Consider the following 26,038-nt stretch of genomic DNA (forward strand, 5'->3'; position numbering starts at 1 on the left):
TGTTTAAATTGTTACTTCACTGCTGAATTTGCAAATGAAAAGTAACTGACCTGTTCTGAAGGTGAAAGCTGCAGCGTGTTATGTTGTACAGTACAGAAGCTATTAGCAAGGAGGTAGATTAAAACAGCTTTTGATATTTTTTTTTTTTTTTATTTCGGTGTAATGATGGTATTTTATAGTAGCTGAAGCACAAGGTTATGCTGTCCCTTCGTGCCTCTGTCTCTGTCTCTTACCCTGGGTTGTCGACAGTTAACACGGAAAGACTCTCATGCAGACAGCCCCGCGGTGTCAGTAGCGTCCACGTTGATCGGTGTAGTTCAGTGTCTTTGTGTCCACAAACTCTCTGCAGAGCGTCTCTAACCTTCTATTGTAACTCAATTATTCTTCAGGTATTATCTAAAAAACAATATGGAGACAGAGACCTTATGCTCGGATGAGGATGCTCAAGAGCTGCTGAGAGAGAGCCAAATTTCCCTCCTGCAGCTGAGCACCATCGAGGTGGCCACTCAGCTTTCCATGAGAGACTTTGAATTATTTCGCAATATTGAGCCTACGGAGTACATCGATGACCTTTATAAGCTGGACTCCAAAACAGGAAATGCTCACCTGAAACAGTTTGAGGATGTCATCAATCAAGAGACGTTCTGGGTTGCCATGGAAATTTTGGCAGAGCCCAACCAGCTCAAAAGAATGAAGATTATTAAGCATTTCATTAAAATTGCCCTCCACTGTCGAGAATGCAAGAATTTCAATTCCATGTTCGCAGTTATAAGGTAAAATACTTCCCATTTGTCAGATCTGATCTGGGCAAAGGCAATTCTGTTAATCGGAATGGAAAGAGAAGAAATAGGTGTATCCTGAACAGGTTACCGGGGGGGCCGGGGGGTTTGAAGGGAATTGCCGAGCTTTTCCAAAGCCAGACTGTCCGAGAGCTGTATTGTCGCTGCAGTCTTTTCCTCCCTCAGCCTCGGGAGTTCGGTCTCATTGCAGCGGTTGATGTGGCTGTCTCTTCCTTGAGCGTTCCCTGGCAGGGAGAGAGATTTGGACAAAAGCACTGTTTGGTTGATGAACTTCAGAAACCTGCCTGAACATTGCTGTCATTTTCTGTGATTCCCGCACCCAATTTCCCTTCTTTTTTCAGTCATTGTTACTTTTTCAGCGTGCACTGAGTCATATCTGCGATGATGAGATTACTTTATTTCTTCCTTTCATTGTCAGGACTTCCTCAAATCAGTCTTGTTTTAGTTTAATTTTCCTTTTCATTCTTTCCTGTCATTTGCTTCTTCTCTATTTTTTTTTTTTTTTTTCCTCTTCATTTACACATTTAGACTTTCTCTTCTGATTTATACTGGATGCTGCTACTTTAACAGCACGAGTTCAGCATTTCCTTTACTTGCATTTATGTTATACCCAGGTTTTACTTTTTTTTTTTTTTTTTTTAAAGGCACTGTGATTCATCAGACAAAGATCTGGATTCGTGCTGTATCCCAGCATCAGCACTCTCTTTGAAAATACCATTTTTAAATAGCTTCTCCTATGTCTAGGCAGTCTATCAAATGATACTGTGTAGTCGTACACTAAAGAATTAATTAATTTCCTTAAAGGATGTTTGAGCAGCCATTGGGGCTGTGGCTACTCATTACATGGTGAATACACACGTGGCTACTGAATCTGATTTCTATATTCTCCTCCATAATTTCTCATGGTTTACTGTGAGAAATGATTCTTCCTACTTCTCAGTTAAGTCTCATCAGGCCATGACTGAAGTGGTCTTTGGTCCAAAAAAAAAAAAAAAAAAAGGCAAATAAATTAGCTTTTGGTTTACCCTTAGTTCCAGAAGAGTATCTTTTTGTTAGCATATGCCACAGGGGTTCTCTTTCTTCCTTGCCTTGCATGGCCTATCAATAGGATGCCATATGTTTCACGAAATGGGAAGATAACCATCCTAATGCAGCGTGGAAAAGAGGAGCTGCGTGGGGCGTATGTTTGATTTTTCACGTGAGAGAAGGCTTCGTTTGCGGTTTGACAATAGTACGGAGAGAAATCTGTATAAAAAACCCAACCCAAATACAAAATAAGTTTTTGAAGCTTTCAAAATGAGAAAAAAAATATCTTAGAATGACAAATTCAGTAATTGTATGATTTTTGGATTTACTAATGAGTGCTGGAGAATATCACTTTCCAGTTCTGCAGCTACAGGGACTCTGCAGCTACAGGGACTTTGCAATCATTGCAGTACTTCTTGAGTAAAGTTGGTGACAAATTGTGGTAGGGAGGATGGAGACATATACATATATATATATATAATTTTGTTGCAGCCATCTAATTCTGGATATGTATTTACTTAATGAGAATGAGGACACAATAACAGGTTTTAGCATATCTGCTGCTTCTGATTCTCAGCTCGTTGGTGCTCATTTACAAATGCGCCAAACTTACTCCTCTTAACTCCGGCCGCTTTCGCTTGGGATGAGCTGAGTGCTGTTCTCACGTGCCACTGTAGCCGTGTATTACATTTTTACAGGAGAGCGGTGGTTCTTAAATTAAACGGGCAGCGGTACCGTGTTACCCACAGCTTGTTTTGGCAGGCTGGCTGGAAACTGGTACCTTGCGAATAGGAAGCGTTCATGCTTTTTATGGTTCCCTTTTTCACATGCTCAGGAGAGTGCACAGCGGAGATTTCTTGTGATGAGTTTGCAGCCTGGCGTTCACCCAGCTTTACAGTTACCTTTGGGAAAGCTATTTTTAATCCTTACAGCAAAAAAACACAACCCTTTACTTCGTTAGGAAAGGTAATGATTCCGCTAACAGCTAACACTGAAGTGTGTCTGCCTTACAGCGGGTTAAATCTGGCACCGGTAGCGCGTCTCAGAGGCACTTGGGAGAAGTTACCGAGCAAGTACGAAAAGCACCTCAGAGACCTTCAAGATCTTTTTGATCCATCTCGAAACATGGCAAAATACCGCAACATCCTCAGCAGCCAGAGCATGCAGCCTCCCATTATTCCACTCTTTCCTGTTGTCAAGAAGGATATCACGTTTCTGCACGAAGGTAATGTCAGAGAGAAAGAATTATGAAGCACAGAATACGCTTTTTAGCCCTTTCTTTGGCGCTCCGTGATTCAACAAATGTCTAAAAGAAGCTGCCACCAGTAGGATGCATTTGGTGCGTCCTTTGTAGGAGTAAAATAAAACAGAACTCTGAACGCATAAGGGAAGGGACTGATCTTAGACAAAACCCTAAGAATTAAATGCATATTTTTAACAGTTTTAAAAGCAGTGTTTAATCTTCATCGGCCGCGCTAAGGTTCAGGATGGAAGAGTAGGTGAGCGTGCGAACTGGTAGTTACACTACTTCCAATATATTTCTCTTACTGCAACTTTGCTGCGATGTTTCTAGGTTTTTGTTCCGTGTTGTGGCTTTCAGACAGCTACGCTGCTATCACACCTCCCACTCTCACTTTCAGCATTTTCGAGGGGTTTTGTTTAAACATTTCCTTTTTCTTTTCTCCTTTTACCCAAAGTTCTGTTCACAATCGGTTAAGATGGTAAGCGTTTCCAAAACGTGCCCAATCCTTGGTCGTGGTGTTTCAGAACTATTTGAACTAATTTCAGAATGTGAATGCTGTTGGTGTCAGTTCTATATTTATATTATTTTAATATCTATGCCAATGAATTGGGGCATAGTTCAGTTACTGCTTTTTCATCCTCCTAATACGTGTTCCTTTAGAAACAGATTACAAGAGCGGCGCTCGGTAGTCTGAGTGGGCCTGATAGTCAGGTGTGTTTTGCCAGATTTCCCTGTTTTCTTGCTGTTTTGATTAAAGCAGTTTTGTTGAGGGAGAACGGGTAATGCGGGGGACTTAGAAACACATTGCTCATTAAAAAAGTATTTCTTACTCTTTTTTCTTTTTCTTTTTTTTTTTTTTTTTCATGCATGCGCATGTTTCAATTCTGCAGGAAATGACTCTAAAGTGGATGGCCTGGTGAATTTTGAGAAACTCAGAATGATCGCCAAAGAAATTCGCCAAGTTGTCAGAATGACCTCGGCAAACATGGATCCGGCTGTGATGTTCAGACAAAGGTGTGCAATTTAGAAAGGCAGTAGGATTGACGGTGTCTCAGTGGGCAGGGGTCTGGGTTCGTGTGTGCATCAGTACGTAATATCTCACTGTGTAACTCACCATTGACATTTACCATCGGAACCGCAGTCTTTATCAAATTAGGGCAGTACAATTAATGCTTCCAAAACCTGCTTTTAAGGGCTACTAAACCAATTTGTTGTCTTTAAAAAAGCAAAGAGGAATAGGTTCTAATTGTAATGATTCCTATTTTTGCTAAATAAAACGTTAGTATCAGTAGAGGTTCAGGAGAGCTATAATATTAGGGAGGAGTACACACACACACATACACACACACGCGTATATAAAAAAAATAAAAGCACCTAAATCACCCATCTCTAAATCTGAGATGTTGCTTCAGAACAAAACTCTACCGATAACATATTAAAACCAAACAAAATAGAACACAGCTGGCTCCACCTGTGTAATGCTTGGTCTGTTCGGGCTGTAGGGAGGTGGAGGGTGTTTTCTTGTGGGTTTTTTTTTTTTTTTTTTTTTTTTTTCCTGATGCAGAACATCATCAGGCCGTGTGTCACCACACTGCAGAATGAAGCACTCCAGCTTCTAATCTGGTGCTGATTGGCTCCGGATTATATTTAGTGCCACTAAAATAATCTCCTGCACCTGTTTGCTTCCCGCGGGCTGAACTAAAGGCACCGGCGACTGCGGTGTGTCCGTGCAGGGTGCCGGTGCCCGTGGATCCCTGCCAGGAGGGTTTGCTCCTTTCCTTGCACCGTTAGTCTGCCTCTCGTCCTCACGGGAACCCCTCAGGCTGCAGTTCGGGGGGGCAGCTGGTGACAAGGTGACGTACCGTGCTGAATCACTACACGGTTTCTACTTCAAAAAATGCCAGAGTAGTGCTGTGGGGGGGTGTGAGGTGTGTGCAGCCCCGGCAGCGCTGCGCACGCCGCGGAGGCAGCGGAGCACGGGGGGGGGGCGGAGGGTGGGACGGGGGCAGTGAGCTTTGCGCCAGCCCTGACAGCGTCCCGGTGGATGGGTCACCTCTGCGGTCGGAGTTGTCTTCGGTTTATGGATTCGGTTACACCCGCGCAGTGGAAGGAGCGCGCGTGTGCAGGACACAGGGCGGCTGTAAGAGCACGGGGATGCGGTTCCCTCTGCTCTTCCACTGGTCAGGAACCACTGACTGTCACCACAAATGGCTGTCACCATTCCTGTCTGGCTTTTGTTTTCCACGCTGACTATCCGGAAACACAAGTATTTTGTTTGAAATTGGTCCAGTTGAGTTTTTAGGCAAAAATATCGGATCCCTCGTTAATGTTTAAACGTGGACTCCTTTCAACGTGGAGATTCCCCTTCGTACTATTGGATTTCAATCAGCAAAATTCCCCTTTTAACATAACTTGTCAGTAAGTTACAATGTTTTTTCAGAAACTTTGGCCTTCACAGATTAAATCAGTCTATAAATAAATTTCCCTGATGCCCCATGCACTTTCTAGAACCTAATGAAGTGTAATCATTAAATGAATTTAATAGTAAATAGGTTCAGTAGGTTTTTCAGAATTACAGAACACATTTTAATGACTGTAGTTTAAAATATACACACTGACATAAAACGCTCGGGCATCTAATATTAGAGATAGTGCCGAAGATTAAAAGAAAATAATTCCATGTTTTCACATCATTTATATTCATTTTCATTGCCTCTGGTGTTTGATCTATCAGTTTTTGTTATGAAGCACCAATAAATGCTTTTGAAGAAGATGAAAAATGAACAAGAAAAGATGTTTGTTAGTGGTAACGTGAGGCTCGCTAGCAAGTTCATTACTGATTAACACAGAGCATCTAGTTTTTCCGTGTGTGTTTGGCAACTTGCTTGTTTTCCAGCAAGCGATCGAGAGAAAACAACATCATGAACGTGAATGCTGATGGTGGTTTCTCACACGCTTACTACAGTCCCAGTGCAAGCAATAAATTAATTTAATCACGCTTGCTGCAATATGAATAAGTTAAAACAGTTTTCGCTCACGCCCTCAAAATTGAATTTGACTTACGGGAAATACTTAACAAAAAAAATTTAATGCCAGTTTGGTTTTAAAATTCATAGGTTAAACTTCAGAACAAAAACCTGATAGGTGTTCTTCCATATTAAAAGTGTTTGAGCAAGTCCTGCCCTCGCATTCCATTAAAACATTGTGTTATTGTTTGAGAAGAATTTGGCTGTATAGAAATTTTTTCTTTTCTGTTCTTTCCTGTCTACATCTTTCTTCCTGACTCTCAACTGTTTTATTTTTTTCCTGTGCTTTTCTGTTCAAATACATGCTTCAATGTATATGGCTCTTGCTTACAGGAAGAAGAGGTGGAGAAGTTTGGGGTAAGTGTAGAGATGAATGCAACTAAGATAAATAAAGATTATGCAACTCTTAACATACTGCATCCTCCTCGTTAGTGCATGCATCTGAAATACAGCATGCATTTTATTAACCCTGCGATACGTATTTTTTGGAAAACAGGAGTAAGGGGTTACAGTCAACGTTATACTGCAGCTATAAAAATTCTGAGTTGCTTTTGTGTACTGAGTAAATTGTTTGAGTTTTAGCTTTGTGCATAAAAAAAACCCCGCTGTGCAGTTATATTGGAAGGCAAACTGTTTTGGGAAATAAATAACTTGCTTTTTAAGGTGTAACAGAAAAGTTTAAGCCGTTACGCTTTTTAAACCATAAGGACTCATTGAATTGTAATAACGATACAGTAATTTCCCCTCTGAAGTTCGATTTCCAGCTTCAAGGTGTTTGTTTTTAGTGTATATTTAAAACGTATGTCACATGTCATGCACCAGAATCCTCACTGGTTTCACTGGCAGCCTTGATTGCGCGAGGACTGAGCGTTGAAATGACCACAAATGAGAGCGCTAAGATTGGCTGGTGAAATTCCCGACTCTCGCATACGGCAGTGATTTTACGATGACACTGTTGCCGTATTTTACGTGTTCTTATGTGTATTTTCGCCCATAAACTGTTACCTGTGTACCCGAGCCGATGTGCCTTTGCACTTTGAAACTCTGCTTCTTTTCATACTGTGAGCGTCTGCTGTAACGCCGGCTACGCGTTAGCGTGCCGACAGTTGGGACACAGGATGGAGGCAGAAACGCTCACGGTGCTTTGCCCTCCCGCCGGTGGCCGGGGAAGCCTGGGGCGGCAGCGGGGTCGGTCAGCAAAGAGTGCGCAGGCTCTCCTGCGCCGGGAAGGGATTTGCCCCCGCCAGGGGGATGGGGGAGCGCCAGGGCTGGGCTGGACGGGTGCGGAGAGCGGGTTTGCATCCCTGGGCAAGATCAGCAGCGCCTGGATGCCCTCGCTGCGGGAGGGCTCGGCTGGCGGGGAGGAATACTTAGGACCCGACTGGAGCTAACCGAAACTTCTAATCCTTGGGATTGAATAAAGAAAAATCATTTTTAAAGGGAATTGAATTAAATTGCCTTATAAAAGTCACGTCCAGACTTAAAAGCAAAACAGGGCGTACGTAAGCAATGAAATACTTGTATCATTAAAAATGAACATAATGTATTTTCCTGTTTCATTATATATAGATATTAGCTTTGTTCTTACCCGTAGGAGATGGGAACGCCCCTTGGTGCAAATAGGTGCGAACAGTCCATCAGGCCTTTTGCCTCTCTTTGCCTATAATAGCATTGCTTTTTTATTTAATTAAACTATACATTTTGGCCGCTTTTTAAGCTTGTATTTTCTCTTAGGCTGATTTATTTAACGTCTTTGAAAATACTGCAGTCAGCTATTTTCCCCCGTTTCTTATTTTTAAGCTCAGTGTGTTTGATTCCGTAGACCTCCTCAAACAATATGTTTCTTCGTGACTCTTTTGGCCGTTATGGCTCTTCTGCACTGGGGATTGTTTATTCTGCCACTTGGGATTCTGTAAACGCACCCAAGATCGTGAAAAACATCTTTACAAATAATTTAACCTTTTAAAATAAAGTTATTCCTCTGAATGTTTAAAAAAAAAAAAAACAACAGAAAAAAAGTAACTTTAAACAACTTTATTGACACTTTCCGTTACAATTGACATGTAACGTATAGTGTGATCTCCATTTATTAAAAACTGGATTAGGACTGGTGTGGCCATAGGACTTTGGGCAGTTGAAACAGGTGATGTGTATATCTGAACTTTCCCCGGCTCGCTGATGCAGTGCGAGTAGGAGCGACTTCCAGGGACAGTAACTGGTGCACGTGAACCTTTTGGGGATCATTTCTTTTTGTTTCAGGGACTGACAGAATTGGCAGCTCAAAATTAGCAGCATTGACGAGCGTTGTCTTTCATAGCTGCAAGTCCGTACAAGTCTGGGCATCCGTGTATTGTCACGGCCTCCCTCGCCTTTGTTGGGATAATTATTATTTTTTTTTTTTAATGAGCTGCTCTCCTGTGAATGTTTTCACTTAATTGGAGAAAGGAGTTAAGTGCGTAATGTAATGTACCTTACATATTTAACGTAACTTTTCCCCTTATTTAAACATAGTCAGAAGCTCAGTTTTCTCAGAGGATTACAGTAGGCACGTGTGTACTCAGCTGAACTGGGAGGAGCTGCTGTTGTACGCCTGATGCGAACGCTGGGTACCCAGCGCCTTAAACGCCCAAAGTTGTCAAGTTTGTCCTCTCTTAGCGCGTGCAGTGGAAGTAGCCCGGGTTTTGCAGAACAAGACTAAACGGGGACTTTCCGCAGCATTGCGCCTCATTCTTGCTAGTTCCACACTTTCGTACGCGATCCTTTTCTAGACTGAAATCGCTGCTATCAATTTACCAGAATATTTTAAGACGAGCGTTGTTTTACTGCTGCTCATCTCTTTAACTCATTCGCATCAGCATGCACTAGCCCTAACTGAAGATTATTGGTATTAATCTGCTTTGGCGTGTGCTACTGTGGCTCCTCAATGCTGTTGAGAACTGACAATTTACTGCTCTGCTCTTTTCTTTTCTAGATCTCTGAGCCAGGGCAGCACGAACTCGAACATGCTGGACGTACAGGGAGGCGCCCACAAAAAACGTGCCCGACGCAGCTCGCTTCTGAACGCCAAGAAGCTGTACGAGGATGCGCAGATGGCGAGGAAGGTGAAGCAGTACTTGTCCAACCTGAACGTAGAGACGGACGAAGAAAAGATCCAAATATTGTCACTGCAGTGTGAGCCTGCATACAGCACTCGTAAGTGATCTAGAAAACTTATAAAAATCTTATTCCTTCCCTGGAAATACTCATTTAAGATCTTTTTCTTCTCCCTTCAAGAAAAAATACTCCAGTAAGTGCTTGTTTGTCAATTCGTGGACTAAAGGTTTCAGCAAGCCAGCGTCTTCTGATCTTGGTTGAACTCAAAAAACGTCAGTGATGTTTTCTGTTTTGACCTATAGTTCTTAAACTGTGTGTCTTTTCATCAGCCTGGAAGGAAATTCAATAGTACATTAGCTCTATTCTTGTCCTGCTGTCCTTGTATGGAATTAGGAAGGATAAAAGTAACGTTTACCATACGAACAGCAAGAAAATGAAAAGAGAGAAAATCAATATAGAAACTGCAATGGATTACAGCTTAGAATAAATGAAGATTGTTGAGAAGGAGAAGTTAGGTCGGTATTGACTGAGGGGATTGACGTGGCTTGACAGTCACAAATTGAGGGCTACAGCAGGACAGTTTTCATAATTTGAACTCCTGTGCAACTGGCTAGCTAAACAAACTGCCTTCTGCCCTGCTGTCTCACACAGGTCAGTACGTTCTCATTTAAAAATGAGAAATGGTAATTGCATTTTATTTTGATCCTTAGAAATTTTCACTTGCTTGAAAGGTAGACTTGTTTCAGAATGGAAGAGTAGCAACCTTGCTAATCAGAATGATGTTTCTTGCTCATCTGTTGTCCAAATGCAGCATTTTAGGACTTTTTTTTTGTCCTCAAATACCATTTTTTCTTTGAGGAGGTGAGTTAAAAGCATGACTAGGAGATGGCGTCTTGAAAGTAAAGTTTTAAACCCTTTCCGTTATTCAGTATTAAGAATGCAGATCCTTGGTATTTCGTATGGTGCCTTCCTATGCCATTTTTTTTTTTTAGTATTTCCTTTTAAATAGCAGCGAGGTGGCAATCCTGGAAATGGCCATACTTGACTCCCTTTTAAAAAATGTTAAATTCTGTGTATTGACATTGGCCTTGTGCCTGAGGTCGCCAGAAATCACAGGTAGCTCTGAACAGAAATACGCGCAGCATCCTGCATTGCTCGTAGAGGTGTTGTGCGCGTGCTGCGTTCAGCCAGGTACGCGGTGGCGCAGGACGCTTCTACTTAGAGGTGACACCGTTGTGGGTTGTATGCTTTACTCCCCTGCCGAAACAATAAATTAAAGCATGTCAGGACAAATTCTTGATAGATGATTTGTGTGCAGACATAACAAGTGGCCATACTGTGCCCAGGAGACAAACGTAAATGTTATGAGGTTGGTTTTCAGTTGTTTTTAATAAATAATGTAACACCTTGTTTGAGCAGTGCTAGCCGTAGATATTTGGAAGTAAAAACAGGGAATATATACTGACTGTTTTACTCCGTGTAGTTAAGCACATCAAGTCCTTTGTTTCTTAAATGTCAAGAAGGGAAAATGAAGGTTAAGTGGATATACAAGTAAATATATAGTAGAGCGGCGTATTATTAAAGTTATTATTAAAGTACCTGGAGCACCTCCCCACAGACCCCCCCCCACCCCCAGCCCCAAAACCCCGGGTAACGGATCTGGTTGAGATTACGCTGGTAGGTCGCAGAGCTCGCAGAAGGGATGGGGGAGCGGCGCGGGCCGGAGGGGGCTGCCAGCCCCGCCGCGGCGTTCGTTCCGCCGGAGTGGGAGCGCAGAGCCGCTCTCGGGGAGCTCTCCCGCACTCCCTGCGTTTACCCACCTTCCGGCTTTGCCCAAGTGCCTGTGGGTAGTCGGGGAGCCTGCTGCTCGCCTTTGCAGAGTGGTTTTGTGCAGGTAGGGGTTTGGGCACGTAGCCAGAGAAACTGGAGGCGCAGTCCCCCGGTCTCTCGTCGCGGTGCCGAGATCCTCCTGGCCTTGCTTGCAGAAGGAACCAGCAGCAGGGATGCTGCAATCCAGACTTTTCCAGGGGAATTTAAGGAGAAGTCAGATGGCCTTAACTTCAGAGTTTATTAATTGCTGCGTGATTAAAGCAGAAACTGAATCAGCGCCCTGCGTTGTAAATCAATTGTGCCACCTAGTGAAAGGTTTGGTGCCAATCGCAAACCAGCGGTTCCTTCTGCCTTCGGTGGCATTACGTCATTTTGAAGGAGACGCTGTGATGCTTTTGCATTTTATGTACAAACATCTGAAATACGGACTTTAATTGTGGTAGAAATAAATCACGTTTTTTGTCTTTTGGTAAAGTACCTCTATGACGCTTTAAAGAGTTTAGGGTTTTTTTAATGCCATTTCACCCAACAGCCTCTTCAGTGTAACGAGATAGGTGTGTTTGGACTAGAAATGGTTTCAAATATGTTTTATCTGCTTCATACCACGGTTGCTTTGTCTGGATGGTTGTACTCGAATGACTGTAATAATCCTGCAGTTCAAAGCCCGAGATATTTATATGCAACTCTTCCATAACAGTGACGAAGAATTTAAGTGAGAGAAGAGGAGCGAAATCCTCAGAAATGTCTCCAGTACCCATGAGATCGATTGGCCAAACCACTAAAGCCCATCAGCATCAACAAAACAGGATGAGTCAAGTTCTTCAGGTTCCAACTGTGAATTTATATCCCAGTAGGAAAAAGGGACAGACGAAGGATCATGTCACATTCAGTGAGTATCCTCAGTTCACCTGTCTGGAGAGCTTTATAGATAAAGTAAATAAGAGGGAGGATTATTTGAGATACCATTGTGCTTCATTTAATTCCTTCATTTTAAAATAGCTGAAGCCTATTACTGTGTTTTAAGAGAATGTGCTGTTTACTTAGTCATTTGCACAATCTTCAATAATTTTTCCTGAAACAGCTAATGGTAATGTGCTGTATCCAAATACGCTCTTGCTTTGTCACTTTTTTTTTCCTTGAACTAAAGAACACATTCTAACTAACGTAATCTCGATACCTCTCTTGAACAGGGCAGATGTACGGTCTTAAGTCTTTTCCTCTGTATTTCTGCATTCTAAAGGGATCTTGCACAAACGGAGTAGAACAACATGGCTCGTTTCTTTCCATGACAAAATGAAGTATAATATATTTAGGTGCATTGAAACAAATTGCAGACATTTAATATTTTAACCTCTGGAACACCATTATAACAACATTATTGTCAAATGGAGCAACATGTTATTAGTTGCTCCTAACAAGCATCAAGTTTTTTCTGTCTCTAAATTTGCTAGGTGCAAAGCAGTATCACGTATTAAAATGCTTTTGACCTATTTGAATATCTGTTATAACTGTGAGTTATAACTGTGAGTTATTAAAGTTAGTTGCAGTCAGTAAATGCTATGAAATGATTCTATTATATGTCGAGCATCAATATCCATTAAAATAACTTCAGAAAACAGTATATTGCAGCATATAAAATAGCGTTTCCAGTTAGTATTTATTTCAAGTCTCCTCTTAAAAGTCAGCTTGATCTGTTCCAGAAGCTTTGCCGAGAGGCGTTTCTTCATTCCCGTGTGTTAAGTGTTTAGCGCTGATGATATAACCCCCTTTTGAGAACTTAAATTAACTCCTCAGCACCGTGTCAGCTGCGAGGTGGTCTAATCGAGAACAAGAAATACCAAACCATCAGTCCGCGAAGTACGGCGGTACGCTGGTTTTGCTGAACTCGCTAAGCTGTGGATAGTGCCCCAGAGTGCTGATTTGAGAACTCCTGATTGTGAAGATCTTGAACAGAGTTGTTGGCTGTGACGCACATTGTTTTTCACACTGTCCCAACAGCGTCATGGGCAAGGGTTTCCTCCAAGCTTTAGACGTTGTAGTTTTTAGTCCTTTGCCAAAACCACAACTAGCGTATCTGTTGCAATGGTTCCAGTTATGACCTGGGTGTTTGAACACGCTTCTGGTGAGCAGTCAGCGGTAGCAGCGGCCACTGCTGACCTGATCTAAATTTGAAATGGAGACTGCCTCCCATGCAGAATTCATCCGAGCATCTGCTCCTCTCTTCCCTGAATACTCCAGTGACTGTTCAACATGGTGCTTACTTGTAGTTTAACCAGATATGACTGCCTTGGAGGAAGAACAATATTCAGCCAGTGATTCCGTTGCTTCCATAGGTACAGGCTCCCCACAGAAGTCATTGAGCTTGTCTGAGGAAGTGAGTAGTAAGAAACAAACAGATGACACTATGTCCATGGCGTCGTCTTTGCACTCCAGCCCACCTGCCTCTCCTCAGGGCTCTCCACGCAAAGGTACGTGTGCCGGCTGAACGTTCACCGTGCGCGCGGCAGCATCCCTCTCGGGAACTCGTGCCTGTGTTGTACTAAAACCGGGGTGGGCGGTGGCAGGCACGCTTGTCGGTAATGACGTGTAAGAGAAAGGGTAGTTCACAATATTCATGTCAAGAATACAATCCTGTCTTTTCTATGAATAGGATCAATAGAATGGTTTGGGTGGGAAGGGACGTTAAGACCATCCCGTGCCACCCCCTGCCCTGGGCAGGGCCACCTCCCCCCAGCCCAGGTCACTCCCAGCCCCGTCCAACCCGGCCTTGAACCCCTCCAGGGATGGGGCAGCCACAGCCACTCGGGGCACCCTGCGCCAGGGGCTCACCGCCCCCACAGGGAAAAAATTCTTCCTCAGATCTCATCCAAATCTCCCCTCTTCCAGTTTAAAATAGACATAGTTTTTCGATGTATTTATATGTTTTGGCCTGAAGTATAAAAAAGGGAACAGCTCTTTTCTTAAAAACTGCTTAAGTGCTTCTGAGGGAATTCCCGATAGATTTTTAGTGCTGACACCTGCCAGTGTATCAGTTCAGATTTAGGTGACCGGTTTACATGAATGGGATTCGCAGACCTGGGGATTTCTTGAAAACTACAGTGTTGCACAGGAACTGCAGCTGTCGAGACATCTTATGTTCTTGCCTGAGGTCGCTGGAATAGAAGTTGATTGGATGGAGCTGGAGACAAAATGCGGTCATAGTTCTCCGGAACAGCTGGTTTTGATAGCTGTGAAAGCAGTGCATCCATCCGAGTCCTTGAGTCGCTATTCATATTTTTTGTTCTCGTGCATAGGGCTTTGTATACATCCCTGTCTATCATGATGCCCTGAGAATCCCTTTATTTTTGATGTCTTCGTCTTAAAAGACCTGCATCACCTCATCGTTAGTCAACCTTGGATGGGAATTCATTTGAAATCTCTTAACACCACTTTGTAGTCAGCCAGTGTGGTCGGTGTCCAACGGCGTAAGGCATTTCCCCCTCCCTTCTGTGCTGCTTCTGACTCACTGACAGCCCAACGCCACTGGATTAGCATGGCATGGCATGGTGATGACTGCGTCTTCTCACCCTTCCCAGTGGGAGATCGTGCTGGTCCCTCCACTTCTGCCTTCACGAGATACTGTTTCCTTTAGGAGAATGCCACTTATTTTACTTAAACACAGCATATGTGTAAGAAGCTTAATTACTTGGGTTGCCAAACATAGCTCCACTGAGATTTTTTGAGCATCGCTTATAAACATGTTATTTTTGTTAACTTTCATCTGGTTCTTTGAAAATAATATTTTGTTTCTTTGGGATGATTTCATTAATTCAACTTGCTTTCAGCATATTTTTAGCACTGATCTAATTTGATTGAGGTGATCCATACCCTGTTGTATGTGCAGTGCTGACAGCTCATTGAACTGAAATTAGGTGCTTCACAGACGGCAGAAAGACATAATTTTAGGCATGAACACATTCCACTTAATCTTAGATGGCATTTTCTTTTGAGCTATACCCAAGTGATATGCAAATAGGACTGAAGAAAAGAATGTTTTAAAATCAGGACATTATTTTTGCGGTTACTTGTCTCGTCGCTAATCAAGACCTGCTTGTGTGTTCTTTGTTGTAGTCGGTAACATCCAACGGTCAGAGAACTGCAGTCAGATGAATCTCTCTGGCTCTTCCTCATCGCTCGCCAGTGAAACCAGCAACAAGAACAGTGGACAACGCAGCTACGGAATAGGTGGGGCTTATTTACAAAAGAAAATTTGGATGATTGTCAAAGCGAGAGACAGTTCTGACCTAAGTGAAAAGGGAAAAAGAGAGGATGAGAGCGAAAAGGCAGAAGCTGAGCGTGAGCACAGGAGAATGAAGGGACCCCGCTTTAGAAGACTTAGGGAAAGAAGCTTCTCCAGGGAAAGAACAGCTTTTACTGCAAAAAGGAGAGCAGAGCTCATTGAAGCTTCAGAAGGGAGTGAAAACCAAAAGGAGAAAGACAGTGATGCTCTGAGTACAGCAAGTATCTATAGCAACAGCAGTGTGTGGACATCTTACTGCCTATGCGTGAAGTCTAGAAGGAGAAGGAAGACTATATGATGTATTTTTAGAAGAAAGACTATGATGTCCACTTTGTGTCAGATATACTGACTTTTATATGAGTTATTTTAGCGTTATTCGTTTACATGTTTAAGCTGTTTAATGTGCTTTCCTTCCAGATATTCGTGTCAGTTATTTATAGCTAATCACCCTTACAGTGCAGTGAAGACAATAATGTGAAGTTCAGGAAATCAAGGAACGGGTACAGTGGCACTTCTGTTACATAGTGTTTCACAGATGTCAATGAAAACAGTAACTTCTGCAGCATTCTCTTAATTAGACTGTAGACAGTCCCTCATAAGATGTAAATCGAATGGTCACTTCCAGCATTGGTGTATGTTTGCATTGGTCGCATCCTCTTTGCACCTTTTCAGCCCAGCGGAGATTTGTGTTCGGTCTGTTGATATGCATGTGCTGTTATTTAACGACTCAGCTTTCACATAGTGTTAATCTCTTTAACGAAAAGGAGTCCTTTTGTTCTCCAGATCTTTGAAGTTCTTGAAGAAGGGTGTCTTAAAATTAAGATGGACTGTGGGAACATTTCTTACTGCAGTACAGTTGTGTTAATTTTAAGGACTCCATTAGACAGAGTAAAGAATATGAGGTATTAATCATTGTCAAAGGAGAGGAAACAGAAATTTAATCTTAAAAATGCTGGTCTGTAATATTGATATTTAATGCTCATATTTGCTCTTAAAAATCTCACAGCAATGATCAAGCTTAAGCTGTGAAAGCTCTCCAATTATGAGCTCTGTGCTCAGTGGCACGTATACCACTGGCTCCGGATGCCCTATTAAATGACCTCTGTATTTTTTACGGACTTAATGGCATCAGTCTCCTGTATTAAGTTGTGTGAATCACTGGCATGGCTTTTATGCTGCCTGGTCATTTCACCTAATTGATGTAAATACATGGCAGTCCAGCTTAAAGGCACATGTAGGTAGAAATGAAGAGAGAAATCAAGTGATTCGCAGGAATTTGGGGAAAAAATACTTATCTGAGGACTGTGTCAATAGTGTATATGTAGTACAGTTCCTGTAAAGAACGACCATGTTTTGATTAATTTACAGATGCTCGTTTACTTATACATGGAGCAGTTAATGGTCCCGTGTTTTCAAATAAAGGTTCTAATTTTGTAATTTTATGCACATAATGTAAGGCATATCATAGGCTGTTTTCTCCTAGTGAAGGGATATATTTCCTGACATGCAGTGAGTGGATTTGCTATAGAGGAATCCACTGGGAACTTTAAGAAAAAAAAATTATCTAAATTAAAACAAACAAACAAACAAACAAAGCAACAAAACACCACCACAATCATTAATCCAAGACCTTTTGCTCTCAGATAAAGGGGGACAAATCACAACTGTGAGAGCTGATGGAGGCAAAATGTTTTGGTGGTGGTTTTTGGGTTTTTTGTTTGTTTGTTTGTTTGTTTGTTTGTTTGTTTTAAAATTTAAAAAAGCAAACCAAACTGATTTAACAGACACCTCCTGATTTTGTTGCCTGACAGCACAAGAGGGTGAACTTCAGTCTGCCCATAAGATGGTGCATGGACTTCTCTAAAGAGATGAATACTCCAGGGAGCTTGAAGTCTGAACATCCTAAATTTGCTGCCACAGCTGAAGGCGCATAAGTCTATAGGGCCTTATTCATCCCAGGGTACTGCAAGGGTCAGCCGACACTATTGCTAGAACCCCTCTCAGTCATTTATCAGTGATGTCTGGACTCTGGAGAAGGTCCCAGTCAACTGGAAGCTAGCAAATGTTTTTCCAGTTTTCAAGGAAGGCAAGAAGGAAGACCCTGGCAATTCTAACGCTGCCAGTCTCACTTCAGTGCCAAGTAAAATGATGGAGAAGATTATTCCGGGAGTTACTGAAAAACGCTTGCAAGGCAACGCGGTCATGAGTCAAAGCCAACATGGGTTCACGAAGGGAAGGTGATGCCTTGCTAACTTAATATCCTTTTAAGACAAGATTACCCACCTCAAAGGTGAAGGGCAGGCAGCAGATGTGGGCGTTTGGGATTTTAGCAAAGCTTTCGGTACTGTCTCTCACAGTATCCTTCTGGACAAAATGCCGGGCAGGTACACAGTACTATGGGTGAACAGTCAGTCCCAAGGAGAGCTGTAGGACATGGGGTACCATCTGGCCGGTGGCCTGTCACTAGTGGTGCTCCCCAGGACTCGATTTTAGGGCCAGTGCTCTTCACTCTTTTGATCGATGGCCTGGACCCGGGGAGTCGGGAGCACACAAGTAAGTATCAGCAATGCCAGACTGGGAGGAGCTGTTGATTCCTTCCAGGGCAGAGAGAACTTACAGAGACATCTTGAGAGATGAGAGTGCTGAGCGGTCACCAACTCTGTCAAATATAACAAGAACAAATGGCGGATTCTGTAGATGGGACAGTGTAATTCTGGATTTGTAGTGAACTGGTGGAAAGGAGAGATTGTCCCGCTGTGTACAGCGTTGATGTGGCCTCACCTCAGGTGCTGTGCGCACTTTGGGGCTGCACAATAGAAGAAGGATATAAAACTATTGCAGTGTGTCCAAATGAGGGCAACAGAGATGGTGAGAGGAGGGTATGATATATGGAGGAGCGGTTGAGGTCACTTGGTGTGCTCGGCTTAGAGCAGAGGAGACTGAAGGATGCCTTTGTTGCTGTCTGCAACTTCCTCGGGAGCGGGAGTGGGAGTGGGGAGGGTGGTGCTGATCTCTCTCAGGTGTGCGGTGATAGGACACCTGGGAATAGCTTAAAGCTGGAAGTTCGGGTTGAATATTAGGAGAAAGTTCTTCACTGAGGGTCTGGTCAAGCACTGGAACGAGCTCCCCCGGGAAGTGGCCATGGCCCCTGGCCTGTCAGTGTTCAAGAAGTGTTCAGACCGTGCTCTCAGATACACGGGTCAACTTTCAGGTGGCCCCGTGTGGAGGGAGAGCAGTCACTAAACCTGAAGGACCTGAGTGTGATTTCCCTCAGCCCAGCCCAGATGCACTCTGCCGAGCTCAGTTCATTTGAATTCTTCCCCTGGTTCTCTAAGATCATCAAAATAAATGACTTGGGCAAGTTGTCCATACTAAGGGCCTTTTCTTTTGCAGTGTGGGGACAGGTACCCCATCTGGAATCACTTTAGCTACACCAGCAGAAGTGTCTACAGGATATATGTAGCTGGAGCCCATGAAGTCCCCAGTGTAGCAGTCTCTTTTATGTTCACTCCAGGTACTAGGAAGAGGAGGTGTTGGATATATGGGGCTATATACATTATTTGTGTTTGAAAGAAGTTATTTCAGGGTAAGGGTAAGCCAAGCAGAAAAAACACATTATATATTTTGCTGTGAAACTGGTGAGGTCTTCAAATGTTTCTCTTCAGCAGGAGCAACGCCGGCGTCTGGGCCAGCTCCTGCCAAAGTTGTGTTTCCCGCTTTTGCTTCCTTCTCGGTTAATTCTGGAACAGATAATAAAATTGAAATGGACCATATGGCTAATCCCTGAGTGCTAATAGCTGGCTTTTACCTTAGTCAGCATCTCCTCAGCCACTGCCAAAATCTTTTTTGAGTCTCATGCAACAGTAGGGCAGAGGGATAGTGGGAAGTCCACTGCATTTACACTAGAGGACTCGGTGCTTGCAGAATTGGAGAGAACGTATCTATCCACGCACTATTCATGCTGCAGCTCTTGATCCTCCTTATGTGGGATTAACCTTCTGGTCTGGAGAGTAGCGGAGTTGCAGGTAGGTTATCGGTGTCACCAGACTTGGAGACCTTATAGCAGCCTTCTGGTGTCTGAAGGGTGCCTACAAGAAGACTGGAGAGGGACTTTTTACAAAGGCATGTAGTGATAGGACGAGGGGGAATGGCTTTGAATTAGAAGAGGGGAGATTGAGATGAGATACAAAGAAAAATATTTTCGCTATGAAGGCAGTGAGCCCCTGGCACAGGTTGCCCCGAGTGGAGGTGTTCAAGGCCAGGTTGGACGGGGCTTGGAGCAACCTGGGCTGGGGGGAGGTGGCCCTGGATGATCCTTAAGGTCCCTTCCAACCCAAACTGTTCTATGCTTAAGAAATTACAGTGCTAGATGCTGATAGATGCCAAGAGCTTTAGTACCCTAAAAACTTTATTGGACCGATTGTATGCAAACAGGGTTTGATTGGTTTTTCTTTTACATATCCTTGCTGAAACGTGTGTCAATACTTCGTTGTCATACCTAGTGAACTCGAATTGCTCTTTGACCAAGACTTTCTCTTCTCCTCTCCTTTAGGCTACGCCCTCATACCTTCCACTAAATCTGATAACTTCTCGGACTCCAGTCACAGTGAGATTTCATCCCGGTCCAGCATCGTGAGCAACTGCTCGGTGGACTCGATGTCGGCAGCGCTGCAGGATGAGAGGAGTTTGTCCCAGTCTCTCATTGTGGTGGATTCGGGGGGGGCAGAGAGAAAAGAGCATCCTCAGCCGCTGGCTGATTACGGCCAGCCGTGCCCGGGGTAAGGCGCAGCTGGTTTTGGTTGGTCTTGGTGTCCTGGTGTCAGAAGGGGTAACGAAGCTTTGGTCAGGGCACAGTTGGGCACTCTGCTGTGGTTATAAAGCTCTTGCTGGAAGCTGGAGTACCCGTTGCTCTGCAAGGGAAGAGCCTGTTTTCCCAAGAAACTTGTTACTTGAGCAGACACCAGCTTGTTCCCATCGGTGGGGCTCAGATGGACATCTCTTGCAGGAGATTGCAGTTGTGTTAAAAGCTAGGGTGATGCTTGACAATCAGTGCAGGAGTGAGAGACAGCAGAACAAGAACAGGATAGTGTCAGTTCTCCCCGAGGCAGATCTGCCGGTCTGTTGCTGTGGTTGGTAGAGGACCAGATTTTTATGGATCTGTAAATGGCCCATTGTAGACTGGTTATTCCCTTGGGAATAACTGCCCAGCTCCTGTGTGCAGTAATGAGTTTGGGAATAACAGTGTCTCTTGTCAGTGCCCCCGTGTGCCTTGACCTTGCTGTGTACCTGTTTTAAAGGCAGAGATTAATTGCCTTTAAACCACGTCATTGTCTCTGAGTACGTCACTCTCATTTTAAAAGCTTATGAGTTGTTGTTGTTTGTTTTTTTTTCTGCTTTCTGTTCTTTCCAAATGCTAGCTGGCCAGTCACTAGGCCTGCTCTCATCAGAGGGATGGCTTTCACGTCCTCCATGAGCAGCGAGGAGATCTCCCACGAACATATCACGGTAGAGGCGGCAGACAGCGGCCGGGGAAGCTGGACTTCATGCTCCAGTAGTTCTCATGACAACTTCCAGAATATCCCGAACCAGAAGAGCTGGGATCTCCTCAATTCTTACCGTCACACCCAGCTGGACGGACCTATAGCTGAAGTCGATCCCACAAACTGTTACTCTGAGGAGGCTTATTTGTACTCTGAAGCCTTTTCCAAAGCCAACAGGCAGTCGAAAGCCAGCGTGGAGCTCGATCAGTCTCGGCAGAGCTGGGCCTCCTCCAGCTCGCTGTCAGACACCTACGAAACAAGCTATGGGACGATTAAGCGGAGGGGGCTGGAGAACTCTACGGCAGAGCAGACGGAGGTTTTGGACTCTAAACCAGGCGCTGATACGACTTACAAAACTGTTACTTCGAGTACAGAGAAAGGCCTGATAGGTAAGCCAAGCCAACAGCTTACGGAAGCTTCTACATCTGTTATCGTTTTGATATTAAGTTGTTAAGAAATGACTTCTGCAGGTCTGGGGGCTGGATGGCATGTTAAATTCCGCTTTACATGTGGTTTTAATCGGAACGCTACACAGACAGCGTGTTTTCAAGCCACCTCCTTTTGTGTTAGGAAACTTGAAATACCAAAGCAGCCCACCCCCCGATCACTGCGTGGGTCTGCAGGAGAGCTGTCTGCATGAAAACGTCAGGCGGTTCCTCTGTAGCCTTTCAATTTTTTGGATGATTTTGGGAACGCTCATCGCTGCAGACATTCCTCTGGCAAGGAGCAACAAGCACGGCTTCTTGAAGTCCGTAGAATACAGACTTTCCATGAACCCGAGAGGGAAGAGTGTGACTGCTGAGTGGTCCAGAGCTCTCATCTCTCCGGGCTGGGGCACCTCTCATCCACAGGGCTTCGGTCTCTGGAGGCTCGAGGGCAAAGCAGATTCCCTTCCTACCTTTGCTGGGTTAAACTGCGTTAACCCTAACCCTAACTTTGGTTATACGACTGCAGTTTGGCTACATATGAAAGGAGAAAAACTTACAAAATGTCTTTTCAAAGATGCATAGTTCTACCGAGCAAGATATTCTTTCCCCGTCCTAGCGAGTTTAGCAGCCAAAACTAAAGGAGCTGGGTTAGGAACGAGATAAAACGGAGCGCAGAGCTTTCTAGACTGTAAGTCAAGGGTGCAGCTGAAATGCAATTTAATTACGAACTGGATTGCTCGAGGTGTTTATGTTATCAAAGGTAATTGCCTGAATAAACACCGCAGGTAGGGTGGAGGTCTTGGATGGCGTTCCTCCTCCTTGGCTTTGTAGAAGAAAGGCAGCAGCGTGGCGGAGCCCTGCAGAAAACTTGCTCGCACCTCGCTCCTGTAGCCCTTGTCGCCTTGCAGAGCTGCTCGCGAGCCTCTGAGCTGTTTTAGGAGATGGCGCGGTAGCTGTTCAGTACCCGCCACCTTTGCTCACAGCTCTTCCCCTTCTTTCTCATCCTGGTTACGTACTGCACCACGTAGCGACTCCTCCGTGCGGCCGTAGCGCCGCGCTGGTACGAAACCCTCAGCAGCTTCCGTAGGGCGCGCGCGTGTCTGCTGAGGCAAAGGTCTGATATAGGTGGATATAATTTTTGGTTTGCCGATGCGAATCTCTTAGCTGCTCACCATCATACAATACGCCAAAGATATCTCCCCTTTATTCCACCTTTTGCTTATTCTCTACAAACAGCTTGCTGCCAGGGTCTGTAATGACCGCGGGAGTTCAGAACGCTGCAAACGAACGGAGGATCTTCCGTTCATTTGCTTAATGAGCGCTGCTGTTGAATAGTCCTCCAAAAGGATTGGCACAAGCTTTCTGGCCTGAAACCTTTAAAACGGAGCTGGAAAGGCGCTATCGCATACTAATGGCAGAATGTGGTCTTGGCAGAATCAGCGTAAGGTGATGACTTTGTGACTTCCTAACGTCAGGCGCGTCTCTGCCCTCTGCAGTCGAGCGTTTCATGCTGCAACCTTTGCTTTACCAGCAGAGGTGTGGAATGGTCACGTGCTGTTCCTGTACATCCAAAGGGAAAAGCTTTTCCATTACTTTTACCTATAGTAGACATCAAAATTTATATTGCTGCCTTTCAGTTAGGTTTCCCTTAACGGCGGTGTGGAATTTCACCCCGTTCTCTTTACAGAGTGAATATTTGAGTAATGAGCTGCTGGGGAAGGGGGGTTCCTTGCGAAAGGGTTTTGTAACCTCCCGAGACCGTGGGCGGGTGACAGAAAGTATGGACGCTTCATGCTGTGGATGTGAAATGCTCTTAGAATGCTTTATTTTGATAGAATTTGTAAAATATTATGGATTGGAACTTTACAAAAGGACATACAGTTCCTACTTTTGTTATAACAGTGCGCTAGAGATCAGCTCTAGAAAGCCTGAAGCTTTCTCCTTTGGAGAAGAATATACCCACCCTCGTCAGCAAAACCAACGAAGACCGTGGGTGGGGGGTTTGCTGGGAGGACCCAGCCCTTCCCCATCCCTTCAGGGAGAAGAAAGCCTCCTTCTCCTCCCCTGCCTTCTCGTAGGGGCCCAGTTTAAACGCTGGTTACGCAAAAATGATTCTTACAAATCGGTGCCTCTACCCACAGGTATCTGCTAGAACCCGGGCTATGGGACTCCAGTTTTCTTTATTTTCCTGTAAGCCCAAGCGTGAACGGGGGCCACCAGGTGTGAACCAGCTCTGGTTCCTGCTGCCGACACCCAGAATCTCGCAAGTCCCCAACACAATAGAAACACTCCTTTATTTTCACCCTTTCACGTTCTTGTAAGATAAGAAAGTATTCCAGTTGCTGAAATAAATGAAGCTGTAACGAACACGCGCTGTTTAAAATGTATCCACCAGAAGAATGCAAATTCGCTCAACTAATAGATTTTAAAAATTACCCTAGCTTTGAAACTCTCCTGTTGCAACACGTACATGGAAAAAGCCCAATTTAACATGCACATGAGCCCCAGACCTGGGGGAGGGTGGGAGGGAGGGGACTTAAAAAAGTTAAGCTTTGGTTTGAGAGCCTGTGTGACCTGAACTGCCGATGGACGGGGAAGGGAAGTATGGACGTGAGAAGGCATTGTTTAATGTTAGAAAATACGAAATAATGAATGCAGGCTCTAAATACAGTTTGCCTCGTAGTTTCATGTGATACTAGGGTTTTTCTCTTCCCGTAGCACAGCTGACCGGGTGGTTTAATGTCTTATTGCACAGGAATTGATACGGTGATATTTTATTATAATGAGTTTCTGTTAAGCCCCTGATGGGAGATGGAGTGGGCGCTGTAGACTTCAGCCAACAGTTCTTGCTGTCGGCGGCTAGCGCGCCGTGCAAAGCAACTTTGGGCTAGTTGCCTTAATTTCGCTTGTTTCAGTTTCCCAGCCCGTAAGAGAGCGCGGGAGCAGGCTCAGCCGGCGGCGGCGCCGTGCGGGCTCTCCGTCCTCACCGTAGAGCTCCGTAGCGTCCCGCGGCGGGGCAGTGCCGCAGGAGGAGGGACATAACGGGCGCCGCAGTTGCAAGCTGAGCGGAGAGAAGGTTACAGTCCTGTCTCTGCTCAGTCGGCATCTTGCCTAATGAGTTCACGGGCTCTGTTGCTACTCTGACTTCTTAAAATAAGTCGAAAACATAAATGAAAGCGTAAATATCTGCTGCTGTCGTTATAACCAGTGTTTCTGCATTTGCATTTTGTTATCAGTTTCTGTTTTGCCATTGTAACATTTCATGATTTTTTAACGTTTTGTTTCCTTTGTTTTCTTCTTTAACATTTCCATTGCTTATTTCTTGTGCCAGTGTACTGTGTCACCTCACCTAAGAAGGACGATAGGTATAGGGAGCCACCGCCCACCCCTCCGGGATATATGGGGATTTCTTTAGCGGACATAAAGGAAGGATCGCCCCACCACCCACACCTAAAACCGCCAGACTATAGTGTGGCAGTGCAGAGGTCAAAGATGCTGCACAGTGACCTCTCTAGACTTTCATCAGCTTCTCTCGGTAGTGAACCGGTGGCCTGTATTTCATCGAAGATGCCTCAGTGGCATAGTCGGCAGCCGTCCAACCCCAAGCTAGCAGATATGACTGACGCAGATAGTGAAGAGGATGGTATGTGCAACACCTGACTCGGTAGATGTTAAGTGAACTGCTGTGTTGAATCTGGTCTGTGCAGTGTTTACTTCACAACGATGTTCTGGGCTTTCTCGTGGTCATTCTTGGAGATTAAAACTTCATTAATCTCTAAATATGGCTGTATACACATGCATATACGTGTGCATGTCTATACGCTTTTGAAAACAAAAAGAATGCCTTCCCTTTAGAAAAAGCATGTTGATGCCAAATAGACCTGAAATTATATATAAATCAATATATATAAATATACATATGAGATCTCCCAAAGCACAACTGAGACACTTAAGAGCATGTAGATACTATTTTTTTTTTTTCTTTAAAATCTGTCCCCTCTCAGTGGTGATGATGACTTTAAGGGACACTGTCGGGCTATAAATTACGTGCAGAAAATCTCCCGCCCCTCTCGGTGAGGTGCTGTCCCGCTGGCTGGGGGGCGCATCAGGATGAGGACCTAAAACGGGTCCTTTGAATTCGGATTCGGTGGGGTCTCGCACAACTCTTAACTCGTTTCGCATTTGTGTTCTCACGCGCTGGCCTCAAGCTGCCTTCCTCCTCAACAGGGATTTCTGGCGATTGGGTTTAAAAATGTTGAACAAAATATCAGTGAATTTCTCTTCGGAAAAGTGCATTTAATATAACCCGACTTCTCAGCCCACCTTGGCCTGACCGTGTCTCTTCCAGTTAAAGTCTTCATGACCTTGTTTGAAGCAACAGCCAACGCTGCCGAGCTCGGCACGTTTCGGGTGGCCAAAATGCAAAAGATTTTTCTGAAAAAGACTGCTCTTACGTTGTGTCAAAACTAACTTCAAGTCAGGGGAATTTCTACTTAATTGTTTATCTGCTGATTTGCTTTCGATACCTACGCACTGATGTGATCTCTCTGTGCCCTTTGCTAGTGAACTCATTTGTTTTTTATTAGAACGTTGTGGTCGTTTCCTTCAATTTCAGTCCGGCTTAAAATGAGCGTGGAATTAGATTAAAACAATTTCTGATGCAAAATGATCCCATCTCGGCCCTTTAAAATACGTAAACATTATTTAACATATATATTAGTACTGCAATTCAAGCTTACGGTAAAACGTAAAGTTGCCCAGCGTTAATTCAGT

The 26,038-nt window shown here is 44.2% G+C and overlaps 1 protein-coding gene across 1 annotated transcript; it reads left to right on the forward strand.

Annotated features, from left to right (window-relative positions):
* Positions 1-408: 408 nt before the first annotated feature.
* LOC309677369 (rap guanine nucleotide exchange factor 6-like) lies at positions 409-25,735 on the forward strand (the record flags this gene model as incomplete). The annotated part of the gene is made up of 9 exons (XM_082490166.1): positions 409-773; positions 2,840-3,051; positions 3,960-4,083; positions 9,067-9,287; positions 15,129-15,242; positions 19,850-20,075; positions 20,715-21,226; positions 24,597-24,908; positions 25,614-25,735. 9 exons carry the CDS (start codon positions 409-411, stop codon positions 25,733-25,735), a joined length of 2,208 nt encoding a protein of 735 aa, XP_082346292.1.
* Positions 25,736-26,038: the final 303 nt, after the last annotated feature.

The sequence above is a fragment of the Vanellus vanellus genome (genome assembly GCF_965231255.1).
Source record: "Vanellus vanellus genome assembly, chromosome: 13".
Taxonomy (NCBI): domain Eukaryota; kingdom Metazoa; phylum Chordata; class Aves; order Charadriiformes; family Charadriidae; genus Vanellus; species Vanellus vanellus.